The sequence below is a fragment of the Puma concolor genome, chromosome D1 (assembly GCF_028749965.1).
Source record: "Puma concolor isolate L17-30 chromosome D1, mPumCon1.1.hap2, whole genome shotgun sequence".
Taxonomy (NCBI): Eukaryota; Metazoa; Chordata; class Mammalia; order Carnivora; family Felidae; genus Puma; species Puma concolor.
The window spans coordinates 110757837-110776824 of record NC_141676.1 but is presented as its reverse complement, the minus strand read 5'-3'; the positions used below and the strand labels follow the sequence as shown (position 1 = coordinate 110776824).

Sequence of the window (18988 nt, the reverse complement as noted above, 5' to 3'; positions counted from 1 at the left end):
AAATTTAATTACACAACAGAAACAAAACAAAACACACAAAAACAATGAAACGCTGACGACAGCAGACGACTGAGCGTTTGAGGGAACAGAGGAGAACTGGTACAGGGGAGAGCTTGTTCCTTGGTCATTCCTCCTTCTCCAAGAAAACCAACTAACTAGGTATGGCTTCGGTAATTTCTGGACGGTCTTGGTTCAAAATATAAGAGAGTCTTCAAAAGAATTCTTCATACCAAAATTCAATCTGATACATATATGATCACAACTATCCAAAATAATTACAAGTTACTCTAAGTTACTACATTTGGGAGAATACTCTACACAAAACAATTAAACAAAACAAAACACCTACCTGGATGGCGCTTGTTAACAAATATGGCCAACAAGTCATTCAAGCGGGTGTTTCCTAGTCAGTAACTGAAGCCTATGGGTCATCACTTCCAGCTAGGATAATACTTAACAGCCATGGTGAAGATTATTTCTGTGACTTAGTAGTAGTTTTACAGAGCACAGTCATAAAGAAAATAGCTTTTCCTTTGGCAAAGTTACAAAACTAATGATAAGATCCAAAAATAATGGCTACAGCCTCAAAACATTCTCTGGATGCCCAGACTGCACTGGGCCCTCTTCAGTATCCCCATATTTCTATACTTCTCCTTTATATCAAAGCAGTAATAATATATTTGTATAACTGATCTTATTTATAAGATTTCTTTCCACAGAGAAGGCTTTCCAAAGGAAAATGTGGTATCTGAGTTAAGATGTAAAGGATGAATAGGAGGTAACTACGGGAACACAGGGAAAGAGGAATGACATTCTAAGCAAAGGAAAAACTCTGTGCAAAGACAGTGAGAACGGAGAGAAAAGTACTCAGAGGTCCACAGGATGATGATAAAGGGCTGATAGCCATAAAGAGCTGATGCAGTGATAAGAAAAGCAAACAGCAGATTTAGGAAATATTTAGCAAATAATGCTGACACTATTTCAAGAGGAAGTTGATGCAAGATGTAAGAAGAGTGAATAGATATAAGATTCTACTATAAAACGTGTTTGTATGTATGTATCATCTATGAAATTGTCTGGCTTTAATTTAGCTTAAAATGTTTGCTCTTTAGTAATAGTTTATTTAAAGAAATATGCTCTCTAGTAACGCACGGATGATATTTCTAAATGTAGAGCACAGAAATGACAGATAGTTTACCGAGGGTAAAAAAAGAGGTAGGAGTGTGTACAAAAGAGGTACAGCCACTGCCCTGCTTTGCTTGGCTAGGGAGGAAACCAGCCAAGTGACCAAAGGGATATGACCTCTCCGTGCTCCTGTTCTGTGGCAGGAAAGGCTAAACTACCAAGGAAAGTATATCCATGGTAATGTAACATGGTAAGTCGTGTAATAAATGCAAGGCTGCAAAGTTTACTTTAGATTTAAAATATTTGATTCAGAAAACTGAGAACACATGTGACTTCTACAAAGAAGGCAGTGAAAGGTATTTGTTGAATGAAGGTCAAAGGTCACTGCTTAAAAATGAAAGGCAGCCTTTGGAACTACCAGGATGGAACTTGAGTGTATTACCCTAAGAGAAAGTAGTCAGTCAGAGAAAGACAAGTATCATATGACTTCACTTACACATTGAATTTAAGATACAAAAGATGAACATAAGGGAAGGGAAACAAAAATAATATAAAAACAAGGAGGGGGACAAAACATGAGAGACTTAAATACAGACAACAAACTAAGGGCTGCTAGAGGGGTTGTAGGTGGGGGGATGGGCTAAATGGGTAAGGGGCATTAAGGAGGACACTTGTGATGAGCATTGGGTGTTATACATAGGGTGTGAATGACTGGATTCTACTCCTGAAATCATTATTGCACTATATGCTAACTAACTTGCATGTAAATTAAAACATAAATAAATAAATAAATAAATAAATAAATAAATAAATAAATAAATAAAATTTAAAAATAAAAAAAGTATATACTCAATTTTTAGTCTTCCTATAACCCAGAAGTTTTGTTTTGTTTTGTTTTGTTTTTTAATATGAAAGTTATTGTCAAATTGGTTTCCATACAACACCCAGCGCTCATCCCAACAGGTGCCCTTTTCAATACCCATCACCCACCCACCCCTCCCTCCCACCCCCCATCAACCCTCAGTTTGTTCTCAGTTTTTAAGAGTCTCTTATAGTTTGGCTCCCTCCCTCTCTAACCATTTTTTTTCCTTCCCCTCCCCATGGTCTTCTGTTAAGTTTCTCAGGATCCACATAAGAGTGAAAACATATGGAGTCTGTCCTCTGTATGACTTATTTCACTTAGCATAACACTCTCCAGTTCTATCCACATTGCTACAAAAGACCATATTTCATTCTTTCTCATTGCCACGTAGTACTCCATTGTGTATATAAACCACAACTTCTTTATCCATTCGTCAGTTGATGGACATTGAGGCTCTTTCCATAATTTAGCTATTATTGAGAGTGCTGCTATAAACATTGGGGTACAAGTGCCCCTATGCATCAGTACTCCTGTATCCCTTGGGTAAATTCCTAGCAGTGCTACTGCTGGGTCATAGGGTAGGTCTATTTTTAATTTTTTGAGGAACCTCCACACTGCTTTCCAGAGCAGCTGCACCAATTTGCATTCCCACCAACAGTGCAAGAGGGTTCCCGTTTCTCCACACCCTCTCCAGCATCTATAGTCTCCTGTTTTGTTCATTTTAGCCATGCTGACTGGCGTGAGGTGATATCTGAGTGTGGTTTTGATTTGTATTTCCCTGATGAGGAGTGACGTTGAGCATCTTTTCATGTGCCTGTTGGCCATCCAGATGTCTTCTTTAGAGAAGTGTCTATTCATGTTTACTGCCCATTTCTTCACTGGATTATTTGTTTTTCGGGTGTGGAGTTTGGTGAGCTCTTTATAGATTTTGGATACTAGCCCTTTGTCTGATATGTCATTTGAAAATATCTTTTCCCATTCCGTTGGTTGCCTTTTAGTGTTGTTGTTTCCTTTGCTGTGCAGAAGCTTTTTATCTTCATGAGGTCCCGATAGTTCATTTTTGCTTTTAATTCCCTTGCCTATGGGGATGTGTCAAGTAAGAAATTGCTGCGGCTGAGGTCAGAGAGGTCTTTTCCTACTTTCTCCTCTAGGGTTTTGATGGTTTCCTGTATCACATTCAGGTCCTTTATCCATTTTGAGTTTGTTTTTGTGAATGGCCTAAGAAAGTAGTCTAGTTTCATCCTTCTGCATGTTGCTATTCAGTTCTCCCAGCACCATTTGTTAAAGAGACTGTCTTTTTTCCATTGGATATTCTTTCCTGCTTTGTCAAAGATGAGTTGGCCATACTTTTGTGGGTCTAGTTCTGGGGTTTCTGTTCTATGCCATCGGTCTATATGTCTATTTTTGTGCCAATACCATGATGTCTTGATGATTACAGCTTTGTTGTAGAGGCTAAAGTCTGGGATTGTGATGCCTCCTGCTTTGGTCTTCTTCAAAATTACTTTGGCTCTTTGGGGCCTTTTGTGGTTCCATACAAATTTTAGGATTGCTTGCTCTAGCTTCAAGAAGAATGCTGGTGCAATTTTGATTGGGATTGCATTGAATGTGTACATAGCTTGGGGTAGTATTGACATTTTAACAATATTTATTCTTGCAATCCATGAGCATGGAATGTTTTCAACAGGGAAAAAATGCAGCCGAGAATCCTTTATCCAGCAAGTCTGTCATTTAGAATAGAAGGAGAGATAAAGGTCTTCCCAAACAAACAAAAACTGAAGGAATTCATCACCACTAAACCAGCCCTACAAGAGATCCTAAGGGGGATCCTGTGAGACAAGTACCAGAGACATCACTACAGACATGAAACCTACAGACATCACAATGATTCTAAACCCATATCTTTCTGTAATAACACTGAATGTAAAGGGACTAAATGCTCCAACCAAAAGACATAGGGTATCAGAGTGGATAAAAAAACAAGACCCATCTATTTGCTGTCTACAAGAGACTCATTTTAGACCTGAGGACACCTTCAGATTGAAAGTGAGGGGATGGAGAACTATCTATCATGCTACTGGAACTCAAAAGAAAGCTGGAGTAGCCATACTTAGACATACTAGACTTTAAGTGAAAGGCTTTAACAAGAGATGAAGAAGGGCATTATATAATAATTACAGGGTCTATCCATCAGGAAGAGCTAACAATTATAAATGTCTATGCGCCGAATACAGGAGCCCCCAAATATATAAAACAGTTACTCACAAACGTAAGCAACCTTATTGATAAGAATGTGGCAATTGCAGGGGACTTTAATACTCCACTGACAACAATGGATAGATCATCTAGACACAGGATCAATAAAGAAACAAGAGCCCTGAATGATACACTGGATCAGATGGACTTGACAGATATATTTAGAACTCTGCATCCCAAAACAACAGAATATACTTTCTTCTCAAGTGCACATGGAACCTTCTCCAAGATAGATCACATACTGGGTCACAAAACAGCCCTTCATAAGTTTACAAGAATTGAAATCATACCATACATACTTCCAGACCACAATGCGATGAAGCTTGAAATCAACCACAGGAAAAAGTCTGGAAAACCTCCAAAAGCATGGAGGTTAAAGAACACCCTACTAAAGAATGAATGGGTCAACCAGGCAATTAGAGAAGAAATTTAAAAGTATGTGGAAACAACTGACAATGAAAATACAACAATCCAAATGCTTTGGGATGCAGTGAAGGTAGTCCTGAGAGGAAAATACATTGCAATCCAGGCCTATCTCAAGAAACAAGAAAAATCCCAAATACAAAATCTAACAGCACACCTAAAGGAAATAGAAGCAGAACAGCAAAGACACCCCAAACCCAGCAGAAGAAGAAAAACAATAAAGATCAGAGCAGAAATAAACAATATAAAATCTAAAAGAGCTGCAGAGCAGGTCAATGAAACCAAGAGTTGGTTTTTTGAAAAAATAAACAAAATTGATAAACCTCTAGCCAGACTTCTCAAAAAGAAAAGGGAGATGACCCAAATAGATAAAATCATGAATTAAAATGGAATTGTCACAACCAATCCCTCAGAAATACAAGCAATTATCAGGGAATACACTGAAAAATTATATGTCAACAAACTGGACAACCTGGAAGAAATGGTTAGGAATTTTCCTAAGCACCCACACACTTCCAAAACTCAAACAGGAAGAAATAGAAAGCTTGAACAGACTCATAACCAGCGAAGAAATTGAATCAGTTATCAAAAATCTCCCAACAAATAAGAGTCCAGGACCAGATGGCTTCCCAGGGGAATTCTACCAGACATTTAAAGCAGAGATAATACCTATCCTTCTCAAGCTATTCCAAACAATAGAAAGGGAAGGAAAACTTCCAGACTCATTCTATGAAGCCAGCATTACTTTGATTCCTAAACCAGACAGAGACCCAGTAAAAAAAGAGAACTACAGGCCAATATCCCTGATGAATATGGATGCAAAAATTTTCAGTAAGATACTAGCAAATCGAATTCAACAGCATATAAAAAGAATTATTCACCATGATCAAGTGGGATTCATTCCTGGCCTGCAGGGCTGGTTCAACATTCACAAATCAATCAATGTGATACATCACATTAATAAAAGAAAAGATAAGAACCATATGATCCTGTCGATCGATGCAGAAAAAGCATGTGACAAAATACAGCATCCTTTCTTAATAAAAACCCTCGAGAAAGTCGGGATAGAAGGAACATACTTACACATCATAAAAGCCATTTATGAAAATTCCACAGCTAATTATCATCCTCAATGGGGAAAAACTGAGAGCTTTCTCCCTGAGATCAGGAACACGACAGGGATGTCCATTCTCACCGCTGTTGTTTAACATAGTGTTGGAAGTGCCAGCATCAGCAATCAGACAACAAAAGTAAATCAAAGGCATCAAAATTGGCAAAGATGAAGTCAAGCTTTCACTTTTTGCAGGTGACATGATATTATACATCGAAAACCCGACAGACTCCACCAAAAGTCTATTAGAACTGATACATGAATTCAGCAAAGTCGTAGGATACAAAATTAATGTACAGAAATCAGGTGCATTCTTATACACGAATAATGAAGCAACAGAAAGACAAATAAAGAAACTGATCCCATTCACAACTGCACCAAGAAGCATAAAATACCTAGGAATAAACCTAACCAAAGATGTAAAAGTATGCTGAAAACTATAGAAAGCTTATGAAGGAAATTGAAGAAGACATAAAGAAATGGAAAAACCCAGAAGTTTAAAATGAGGTTTTGAAATTTTTATCTATTTAAGGAAAAAATACATAGTTGTTAAATCCCAACTTTATTGCATTGTGGTTAGAAAATAAAAGCTTAGTTATAAACCTTCTACTTTGGGGCTTTATCAACATTTTGCCTAAGTAAAATTAATTTTTGTAAATATTCCATGGGTATTTGGAACAAGGGTTGATGCCATGTTTTGGGAATGAAGTTTTATGCAGATATTTTAAATCACACTTGTTAACACTGCTAGTAAAATATTCCCTATGTTTTCTTATCTGTTACATGTCAAAATCTGAAAAAAATCAACTAAAGTACTTGCTCTTAGAAAGAAAGAAAGAAAGAAAGAAAGAAAGAAAGAAAGAAAGAAAGAAAGGCAAAATACTTATTTTAATCCTGAAATTAATTTTTTTAACTATGCCTGTGAGGATCAGGTGCAAAGACTGGGATGCCAATACACAGAAACACAGTCTAGGTGTGAACACACACACACACACACACACACACACACACACACACATTCTAGGAATCCCAGCAGTTGTAATAATAGCAGACTCACAACATACTAAAGAATCAGAGTCAAAAGACAGTGTTAAGGCCAACTATAGCCAAACTACTCTTGGAAATATTTTAAATCACCAGTCACATGCCTGACTTTATGTACAAAATGCCACAGATGAATTTATTGGTTTCTTCAATTATTTATTACTTAATGTTTCTCGACGGCCCTCTTAGGCCTTCCATTAATTCCTCAATTTCTGTCAAGAGAATGTCTATGAAACCCTCCCCACACAGCTGCCCAGGGACTATTACAATGTATTTCTCTTTTTTGCCAGTTGTGTAAACAAACTATAAAACTGTAAAGTCACTGCACCATCACACAATGACGATTTCATTATGTGTCATAAATGGGGAGCTGAATTTCGTGAACTACTGTGTAAAAAAAAAAAAAAAAAAAAAAACCTGGAAAGCTGAATTCCCTTAGATTAAATGTGTCCATGATGTGATTCCACTGAAGGATTATTAACAGGTAGAAGTTCTAGAAAGGCAGATTAGGATCTATTATATTAAAAAATTAGCATTCAATCTGTCCTGATAGAGAACTGGTGGTCTTCCAAAATCCATCACTTAGTGTAAAGCATAAGTTACATGGAGATACTGTGCAGCTGGGTTACTGTCTCACTAAGGCAGCTATACTCAGAGGAAGGCCAGACCAGAGAATTTTGAAGTTCATGGATCATTTTCAAGATTTACAACAGAAAACTCTAAGTGATAAAATAAATCAAAGACATTCATATAACAAATATTTCAAGCACTTCTTGGCTGTCTACAGCCATGTACTACCCAAGGCACTAGATATGAAATGAAACAGTCCTTGTCCTAAATAATGAATAGTTCACCCTCTAACAGGGAAGAGAAATAAGCACACTAATAATTACAAGTGTTGATGGTTTTTCACTAAAGGCAAAATAATATTCATAGATTGTTGAATCAAGATATTCACCTTGTTCACACAGCCTAACATTTCTAACAAATAAACCATGCAATGAAAGCTTTCCTCCTGGGGCTCCTGGGTGACTCAGTCATTTGAACATCCAACTCTTGATTTCAGTTCAGGTCATGATCTCAGAGTTCGTGAGATTGAGCCCTACATCGGGCTTTGTGCTGACAGAACAGATCTTGGATCCTGCTTGGGATTCTCTCTCTCTCCCTCTCTCTGCCCCTCTCTTGCTCATGCATGCTGTGTTTATTCTCTCCCTATCCTTGAGAGAAGAGAAGAAAGAAAGAAAGAAAGAAAGAAAGAAAGAAAGAAAGAAAGAAAGAAAGAAAGAAAGAAAGAAAGAAAGAAAAAGAAGGAAAGAAAAGAAAGAAAAGAGAAAACAAAAGAAGAGAAAAGAAAAAAGAAAAGAAAAGTTTTCTTCCCTGTTCAACTGTTCTATGAATGGAATTTTCTTTTCTCTCAAAAAGCAAAATTTTTATCAGAAGCGTTTCAGGATTTTCCTCTAAAAAGTCAGGAAATTCCTGTGAGGTAGTAAACAACTTTGCATTCTACTGTCATTCCTAACAAAACTACTCTGAAACAGGGCAGAGAAGTCAAGGCCCCGGCCCTGAGAGAATGCACTGACTACTGGCAGCAGCGAATCCCTGTAGAGCTATGGGCAAAAGTCTGTTCCACACGTACGCTGGGTAAAGCTTGAACAAAATCAAAAGTCAATCATCTCTGCAGAGAAGATGAACCTTTTTCTCTGTGTTCAAAGAATCCTTGGAATAAAAATCTTTCTATATGAAGCTTCAAGGCTATTCATATAGCTTGGGATTCAAAAGAGTTTAGAAGTGGAAATACAACTTTGTGTACAACTCTGAATACAACTTTGAATCCTATTCCACTGGGTTATGAGGGCCACTGTTCAAAAGCTAGGAGGAGCTAAAAATCACGGACATCAGTAATATTATAAAGTGTGTGCTCAAGGAATGAGATATAGTCTGTCAGTCACTGTATGATATGCTTAAAACAGCAGGAAAAAACGTTATTCCAAAGAAGATCTGCTTCAATTTTTTCAGTTGAATTGCTTTCAATTTCAAGAATCCCCGAAGTCCAGCCACAGAGTTAGAACCCTTTCATATAAAGTGATAAGTGTCAGGAAAGAAACGCGTGGATTACAGGGTGATGACAAGAATACAAATATATACCATTTCAAAAGATAGATTCCACAAAGAATACTTTAAGCGTCTTTAAAGTTTCAAAACAAGAATAGGTTACAACTTTTTGAGAGGCTGAGAAAAAACACTTCAAGAAGGAGGTAAAGACAAAGTGAAAAGTGGACACCACTCAAGAGGGTAGTATCTGGCATGGATAATTAAGAGCACATGTAAATGTCAAAGAGACACGCATGTTATGGATGAGAGAGCCTTGGAGGTGAGGCTGGAAAACGGGGTTATTCTGTGGAAGGCCACACTGTGGGAAGATCAGTACATAATATGGTTGGCACAAAGAAACCACGTGAGAGGTCAACCTCCCTAATCTGTGTAAGGAATTCTAACTTAACCACTTTTTTAAAACATGAGCTAGCGAGGCACCTGGGTGGCTTCGTTGGTTAAGTGTCTGACTCTTGGTTTCAGCTCAGGTCATGACCTCATGGTTCATGAGTTCCAGTCCCGCATCGGGCTCTGCGCTGACAGTGTGGAGCCTGCTTGGGATTTCTCTCTCCCTCTCTCTCTGCCCCTCCCTGGCAAGTTCTCTCTTTCTCAAAAATAAATAAATAAATATTTAAAAATATCTTTTAAAACATGAGCTGGCACATAGTAGTAAAAACAGCCAATTTCACAAACATACTCTCTCTATATACTATAATCTAAATCATCAATAATGTTAGCTTGAAGACAATTCTATGGAACTTGACTTTGTACATTCTCATCTCACACACTGACATTAAAATGACATAAGTTAATCTTTGACAACAGTTCTTTAAAATCACTTATAAACCTAATTATAATCTTCTCAACACTGTAATATACCCAATTCAGCCCTTTAACTTTTTCTATCTACCTTTACTCCTGGGCTGATTTCAAGCAGCATCAGGATTTAAATACTGTCTCTATGTTAAGAGCTCCCCAGTTTCCACCTCCAGCTCAGGCTTCCCTAAATTCTCAACATCCCCCTCCCTACCTGGCATCTCCTCCAGACCCAAATCTAAAAGATACCCAAACGCCACATATCTACAAAAGAACTTGAACCCTCCACCCCCAAATACACTCCTCCTGTTTCTACACTCCCAAGAATGGCTGCTGTATTCTTCCAGCTGCTCAGCCTAAAAACTTTGAAGTGACTTTGCCTCCCCTCCATATCTCCTACATCCCCCAACCCATCCAAACCATCAAAAAAGTCCTGTCTGCTCTCCTTTCATAAAATACACAGGAAATATTTATGCATATAAAAACCTAACCACTTCTAACCATCTCCTTAGCTTCTGCCCTTATGACCCTTCAATGCACCCTTAGCAAGGAAGCCAGGACAGTCTCATCAAAATATATCTTCTACAGAAAACCCTCCAATGCCATCTCACCCAGAATAAAAACCCACTCCCTGACCCTGACTTTCAAGCCTCACATGGTCTAGCCTCCCACAGCCTCTCTAACCTGGATATTCCACCCGCCTCCCTTCCATTCATTCATTCCACTCTGGCAACACTGGGCCCCATGCTGTTCCTCCCACACATAAGACATGTTCCCATCTTTGGAACCTTACATCCTCCACTCCTCATGCCCAAAGTGCTCTTCACTCAGATACACAGATCTGCTGTTCCACGGCAAGCCTCTGCATCAAGGTCACTTTTTCAATAATAACTAGCCTGTGCACCCAAAGCCACCAGCACTGGGAACTCAAGATCCCCTCTAGCCTGCCATAGGATGTATCAGTCTGTAACATGCTACACTATTTATTACTTTTGTTGTTTACTGTTCCTCCCTACCCAAATGAAACTCCATGCAGGCAGCCGCTTCTATCTGTTTTGCTCACTAATAGATGAAGGAACGAATCCTGGAACAAAATAATTTGTTTTATGTGAAACACACCAAATTTAAGTCTCTCACTCTTTAAGAGAAGAATTTAAGGACAGTGTGATTTCTATGAAGTCAAACAGTCAGTAAATGGCACAGTCCAAAATAAAACCGGGTCTCTCTCTTTTCCCCTGGGACGCACTGGTGGAGCATAAGAGAATACATATGAAAATCCATTTTTAAAACAAGTAAACAAACAAGCAAACGCACGTATAAACACAGTAACACAGATATAGAAACACCCTGCATTAAAATATCAGCACTGCCCAGTAGTAGTAGTATACAAACAAACTTCCGTTAACTCACCTCCACCCCAGGGTTTTTGGATGACATCTGTGTTACAGTTTCTTTGAATTTATTTGCCTTTGCAAGTTGAGCTTTAAGTTGTTCCGCTAATTCCTTCAGAGGGAAAGACAAGAACAATGAGTGTCATATATAGCTTAATTCCTCAGTGAAGAATACTTCAAATGTATAGGCAGAAGGGAAAAGAGCAGAGTGAACACTCATGCAGCAGTAAACCTAAATTCAGGGGACTGCTTTTTAATGAATTCATCTCAGTTACATATGTCTCAAATGCCCGTAGCATTCGTTTATGATTTGAGTAAACAATTACAAGGACATATATTCTAGGGGAGAGACAGGGATATGGGGAAAACAACCTCAAGAATGACATTTTTATAATTCCTCGGATATTATCACCATCCAGTACCCAAAATTTCAATTACTGTAACAAGAAAGCCATAATAAGATTGAACATATTACCTTCTTTATTGTTAAGTAATTTTTATAAGAACTCTGAACGTATCTCATTTTTACTCTAGGAAGTTTATAGAAATGTATAGAAAACAAGTGACATGTAAAGCAGCAATAAACAAAGAGGAGCATATGAACAGGCAAAGAACAGTGTTCTCCACTGCAGTGGCTCCGTGACCAAAGGAACAATTCTTTCAACATAAATTAACCTCCTAACTTGGTGGCCTCTCTTTCACTAGTGTGAACTAATTCCTTTGTGCTTTCAAAACTCAAACTTTATTTTCTTGCTATTATTTCCTGGCGGGTTGTCTCTCTTACCAAACTTCAGGGTTGAGCTGCAGTTCAGTGTTACCAAGGACCAGATTCAATGAGAAAGTGCAGTATGTGCAAGATACACCTTTTATCAGACACACAAACTAATAAAAATAGAAGCATCTTGTTTGGCAACTTTTATGCTACCAAACAGGGTCATACTGGCAGTACAACAAAACGGAAGCCTACTTAGGGATCACTTATATTTGGTATTGAGATCAGTACATACATATGACCAGGAGGAAATCTATTCTGTCATGCCACGCAAAGCTGTCTGGATTTGCTATTCTGCCCTGTATGATGTCACATGTATTAGTATATCAGAAATGTGATACTAAAATACAGCAATAATAAATAGACAGAGATAGGTGTAGCTCACACCAAATCACCCATATTTTCTATTCAGTTCTCAGGTCAATCAGTCTTACAGCATAACATTATTATGGAAATTAAATGAGCTAATCTATACAATGCATCAAACAAACAACTATCTTTTTTTAGGAGCTCATTTGTTAGGTACCTAAGTAAAGGAATTGAAGAAAGCAATACATGCTCTCAATAATATGTGACAAAACAAGGGAAAGAAGACAATGACATCTTTATTTCCCTCAAATATGCTATGCTAGAATTGCAAAGTAGAAATTTTAAAAAACATGTCACACCCTGGGATCTCAGACTTCACAGATCTGACAGAAAAAGTAGACAATTTATTTAGAAGTGGGCAGTACAGGATTTAGGAATGTTCAAGAATTTTGTTAAAAGAATCAATAAGCAGCAGTTGGCTACAGCCAACATTGTGAAGAAACTTCCAAAATTACTGGTAAGAAGTTAAACAGTTAACTCCTATTCTCCTAGAAACACCACAGAAGACATACCATATTTCCCATCATCTCTGCCTTGATAATCTTGGCTCCCAGTTTGTTCTTCTCATCAACACTCAAAATGTGGATGGAATCATCTTCAAGACCGCCTCTGTTTGAACAGGACAGATTAAGAGCATATGAAACAGAGGGACACTGCAACTAACAACATCAAGACTCAAATGTGATTTTAATTGACCTCAACAAAATATTCAGCATCAAGAGATCATGATTCTAAAACCTTAAAATATAAACAAAACAAAAAACAAAGGTTCAATATTCCACCAAAAATCACCAGTTTAAGGCTCTATGTCACAATACCACAATCAGGCAGTTATAATAACTGACCAAAGTCCCAGTAAGAATGAGATAAATACTATGTGAACTATTCTTTACTATCTAATATTCCCATACTCATTCTAAAAAGGAAACAAACAAGAGAAAATTAAAACACTACAATCAGGCCATAGTTCTACACAGCTGGGTGTGATAAATTACTGATAGTCTAAGAAACTAAACAGGAAATGGCATGCTTAACTGCAGTCAAAGAATAAAAACAATGAGCATGTGTTCTTTTTGCAACATAAATGCGAAATTACTGAATTAGACAACAAATACTAGTTTATGACTAAGGTCATGGGCCAAACCTAGACTCGCTGAAGACCAGAGAAATTTCCAGCCAAGGTTAGATTCCTGGCACATAAAAAGTTGTCCCAGCTTACTTCCCTAAGAAAGGTCACTGCGGTACGGGGAAGGGATGCAGGCCGAGCCTGAAGGACTGACTCCTCAGTGAAGGAGACACAGCTAAGATTCCAAAGCTCAAAGACAGCCAGACAGAAGAAAGCTGCACAGTGAGAGAAGCGCACAAAACTAAACAGTTCCCCTTGAGTATTTAGCAAGAAACTGCCCGTGGCCGGAGAAAGTCCCATCCCAAAGAGGAGCGACATCCAGCATTTCTGGGAAAAGTGCCTGATCTCGCTAGCCAGACGAGGAAAGCTTCAACTCAGAAAGCACCGGGGAGAGCATTAAAGGTCTCACGTCATTACTGGGAAATAATAAGCTCTAGACTAAATGTTGATCTACGCCCAATGAACCAATGTTAAAAGCAAAAGTCTACAGGAGCAAAGAGTTTCCAATCAACTTAACCATGTTCCCCCAGGGCAAACATCAAGAATTAGTTACAGGAATGCAAAAATATCCCATGCTCAACACAGTAAAATTCATAGCATCTAGTAACCAAAGATAGCAGACGTGCCAAGATGTAGAAAAATAAGACCTACAATTAGGAGAAATAGCTATCAATCAAAATAAACCCAGAACTGACTCAGATGTAAGGAAAAGCAGATAAGAACATTAAAAGTTATTACTGTAACTGCATTCCATATGTTTGAAACGTTACAAACAAGTAAGACATAAAATAGATCAGAACTGAATTTCTACAGTTGAACACTGGTGTCTCAGATTAAAAAAAAAAAAAAAAAACACTAGATGGGATTCACAGGAGATTAAACTGCCAAGGAAAAAGTAGTGAACTTAAAATATTAGAAACTAGGGGGGCCTAGGTGGCTCAGTCAGTTGGGCGACTCTTGATCTCGACTCAGGTCATGATCTCACAGTTGCTGAGTTTGGGGCCCATGTCCCTGCACTGTCAGCGCAGAGCCTGCTTGGGATTCTCTGTCTCTATCAAAAATAAACAAACAGGGGTGCCTGGGTGGCTCAGTCAGTTAAGCGTCCAATTTCGGCTCAGGTCATGATCTCACAGCTCGTGAGTTCAAGCCCCGCGTCGGGCTCTGTGCTGACAGCTCAGAGCCTGGAGCCTGCTTCGGATTCTGTGTCTCCCTCTCGCTCTGCCCCTAACCCACTTGCATTCTGTATCTGTTTCTCTCAAAAATAAATAAACATTAAAAAAAATTTTAATATAATAAATAAACATTAAAAACTATGCAAAATGAAACATACAGAAAAAAAAGAATTTTTTTTTTTAATTTTTTTTTTTCAACGTTTATTTATTTTTGGGACAGAGAGAGACAGAGCATGAACGGGGGAGGGGCAGAGAGAGAGGGAGACACAGAATCGGAAACAGGCTCCAGGCTCTGAGCCATCAGCCCAGAGCCTGACGCGGGGCTCGAACTCACGGACCGTGAGATCGTGACCTGGCTGAAGTCGGATGCTTAACCGACTGCGCCACCCAGGCGCCCCTAAAAAAAGAATTTTAAAAAATAAAAAGAGCATCAGAGAACTATGGGATAACCTTAAACCTGACTACTTAGGCCACTGGAGTCCCCAAAAGAAATGGGAGACAGAAGAAACAAAGGCCAAATTTTCCAAACACCTGAAAAGCTGCTTAGAGAACTAAAAATTTCAGGGAATCCCAAGCACAAAAAAAAAAAAAACTACATTAAAAAAAAACCCCTATTCCCAGGGACATCATAATCAAATTGCTCAAAACTTGTGATAAAGAGAACAATGTTAAAGCAGCCACAGGGGGGATAAAAGAGAGACACACTTAGGCACACAGAAAAAAAGCAGTGTGACAGCAGATTTCTCATCAAAAACAATCCAAGCAAGAAAAGAGCAGCAACATTTCCAAAGTACTTTAAATTATCAACCAAAAATTCTATACCAAGTGAAGGTATCTTTCAAAAACAAATTGAAATGAAAACTCTTTCAGACAGAGTTGAAAGAATGTTAAAGAAAAGCCTTCAGGCAGAAGGAAAATTATACCAGACTGTAGTATGGATTAACTCAAAGAATGATGCCTACAAGGGTAAATGAAGAATACTTTCTCTTATTACATAAGTCTCTGTAAAATAATTATTTAAACAAAAATAATAACAATATATGAGAGGTTTATGACAAAGATAAGTAAAATGTATGACAACAATAAAAGACTGGAGGGGATAAATGTAAATAAACTATTGTAAAGTTCTTATGCCATACAGGAATGGCATAATGAAGTTGGAGAAGTTAAAAATGTATACTATCAAATCTAAAAACAAACAAAAAACCCCACAAAATACCAAAAAAATTATAACAAGAGAAATGAAACAAAATCATAAAAATATGTAATCTAAAATAAAACACATAAAGGGGCATCTGGGTGGCTCAGTCAGTTAAGCTGCTGACTTCAGCTCATGTCATGATCTTGCAGTTTGTGAGTTCAAGCCCCCCGCTGGGCTCTGTGCTGACAGCTCAGAGCCTGGAGCCTGCCTGCTAAGGATTCTGTTTCCCTCTCTTTCTGCCCCTCCCCCTTTCAGGCTGGGTCTCTGTCTCTGTCTCTGTCTCTGTCTCTCTCTCTCTCAAAAATAAACATTAAAAAAAATTTTTTTTAATTAAAATAAGTCACATAAAGAGGAAAAAGGGAACAAAGAACACATAGGACAAGTAGAAAACAAAGAGCAAAATTAGACTTAAACCTTTATATCACATATATAAATGGTCCAAACATGTGAGTTAAAAGGCAAAATTGTCAGATAAAAGAGCAAAACTCAATGACAAAAAACATACCATAAAGACAAACATGTCAAATATAAAAGGGGGGAGGGGAAGATATATCATGTTTTACACTAGTCAAAAGAAAGGTAAAGTGACTTCTTTACTATCAAACAAATTAGATTACAGAGCAATAAATATTACCAGGGACAAAGAAAGCTGTTTCACTTCATATGAAAAAGAGGTCAATCCATCAAGAGTACAAAAGAATCCCTAATGTAAGAGAGCTTCAAAATACACAAAGCAAAAACTGACAGAATTGCAAAGAGAAAGAGACTAATTTTACAATTACAGTTGCAAATTTTAAGACCCCACTCCCAGTACTTAATATATTCTTCAAGAATATGGAAGACTTGAATAACACTATCACTACCACGACCTAATGGAAATTCAGAGAATACCCTACCATGTAAGAGAATACACATTCTTTCCTGTGCATGCCAACATTTACCAAGATAGACCATATTCTGAGCCATAAAGCAAGTCTCAATAAATTTAAAGGGATTTAAGTCATACAAACTGTGTTCTCTAACCCCAATGAAATTAAATTAGAAATCATTAACAAAGATATCTGAGAAATCCTCAACTATGTGGAAACTAAACAGCATATCTGGGAATAACCCATGGTCAATAACAAAACCAAAGAGAAATTAAAAAGTACTGCAAACCGAATAAAAATATAAACATAACAGGGCGTCTGGGTGGCTCTGTTGGTTAAACGCCCGACTTCACCTCAGGTCATGATCTAATGGTTTATGAGCTAGAGCCCCATATTGGACTCTGTGCTGACAACTCGGAGCCTGAAGCCTGCTTTGGATTCTGTGTCTCCCTCCCTCTCTCTCTCTACCCCTTCCCCCACTCACGCTCTGTCTCTCAAAAATAAACATGTGTATATGTATATACATATACATATACACACACACATACATACATATACATAACAAATCAGAATTTATAGAATTCTAGTAAAGCATTACTTAGGGAGAAGTTATAGCTCTAAATGCTTATATTAGAAAAGAAAGATCTCAAATCAATGATCTCAAATCTATGTAAAATGATACAATCAATGGGTAAACCATTTGGCAGTTTCTTAAAATTTAAAGATATAATTACCACATGATCTAGCCATTCCTCTCCTAGGTATTTACCCAAGAGAAAAGGAAGCATACATCCACACAAAGTTCTGTACATGAATATTCCAAGAAGCATTATGTACAATAGCTAAAAACTGGAAACATTCTATATGTTCACCAACAGGTGAATGGAAAAATTGTTTTATCTACCAATGGAAAACTACCCACCCATCAATAAAAAGGAATGAATTACTGCAACAACATGGATAAAGCTCAAAATAATTATGCACAGTGAAAGCCAGACAAAAAAAGAGTACATAACATATGATCCCACTTACATAAAACTCCAGAAAATGCAAACTAGTCTATAATTAAAGAAAGCAGATGAGTGAAATCTAGGGGGTTTGTAAGGGTGTGGGGAGAGGTGGGAGAGAATTATAAAAGGGTACCAGAAAACCCTGGGGGATGATGGTTTTGTGAGAACATACATATTTCTAAACTTACCAGATTGTACATTTCTATCTATGTGCAGTTTATTACATGTCAATTATACTTCAATAGTTGTTTTTCAAAACCCTCAAAGAGGAGTGATTTTAAAAACTTTCAAGCTAAAAACCCTGTCAGAATCTCACATATCAAGGATGTATCTATGATATTTCTAGTTTTCCTGAATTAGCACATTTCATCAGACTCTACTGAAATCAACTTGCATTTTCAACATACATTCTGAGTGGGTAACAGCAAAATATATAAACAGATCTTCAAATCAAAACTTGACCTAACAAGCAATTATTTCTAAATAGCAAATTCCCTTTTGGAAAAAAAAAAAAAATAGCAAATCTTTCATGAGACAGCATGTGAATTTTTTGAAAAAAAGACATTAATATCTGCAGAAATTCTGGAAGAACCATTTCTTCTCACAGTAAGAAAAAACACCCTGGTGCTCAGACTAAGAAACCTAAAATATTTTAGCACCATTAGAAATATTAGGTAAAGCACCATTAGAAAGGAAAATGTTTTTGTTCCTCTCAAATTCCTTCAGTCTACATTTTAAAAACCAATTAGGAAGAGCAGTAGGGACACTGCATTCATGTGAGCAGAACATCACTACCATTTACGTACTGCTAGACGTGGAGGGATTGCTTGTCAGTTAGTTGGACTGTTTTGTATGGAAAATATTTTTCAGTAACTTTTTCCAAATTCAATTCTGAGGCACACATCGTTTTTATTATAAATGTAATTTACTTTAATTTCAAGGGTCAATATGTCAACAGATTCATGCCTACAAATAGGGATAAAAATAAAGGTATAAACACCTAAAAACAGATTCAAATTCTAAGAGTTCTAAATGCAACCTTTTCATGAAGCACTAGAAGCTGTTTCTTTAAAATGCCAATGCAGGGGCACCTGGGTGGCTCAGTCGGTTAAGCATCTGACTGTGGCTCAGGTCATGATCTCAGTTTGTGGGTTCAAGCCCCACGTCGGGCTCTGTGCTGAGAGCTCAGATTCTGTGTCTCCCTCTCTCTCTGCCCCTCCCCCACTCACACTCTGTCTGTCTGTCTGTCTCTGTCTCTCTCTCTCCCTCCCTCAAAAATAAACATTAAAAAAATTTTTTTAATAAATAAAGAGAATGCTAATCCTACTGTTGCATCATCATTGTAGAAATGAG

The 18988-nt window shown here is 37.6% G+C and overlaps 1 protein-coding gene across 2 annotated transcripts in view; it reads right to left on the bottom strand.

Annotated features, from left to right (window-relative positions):
- Positions 1-18988, bottom strand: part of CWF19L2 (CWF19 like cell cycle control factor 2) — a 151717-nt gene that overhangs the window by 69800 nt on the left and 62929 nt on the right. For both annotated transcript variants that reach the window (XM_025928560.2, XM_086679238.1), the window contains exons 9-10: positions 12770-12866; positions 11136-11228 (exon numbers count right to left, since the gene is read on the bottom strand). In XM_025928560.2, the coding sequence (XP_025784345.2) occupies positions 11136-11228; positions 12770-12866 (190 nt within the window). The remainder of the gene's footprint in view (positions 1-11135; positions 11229-12769; positions 12867-18988) is intronic.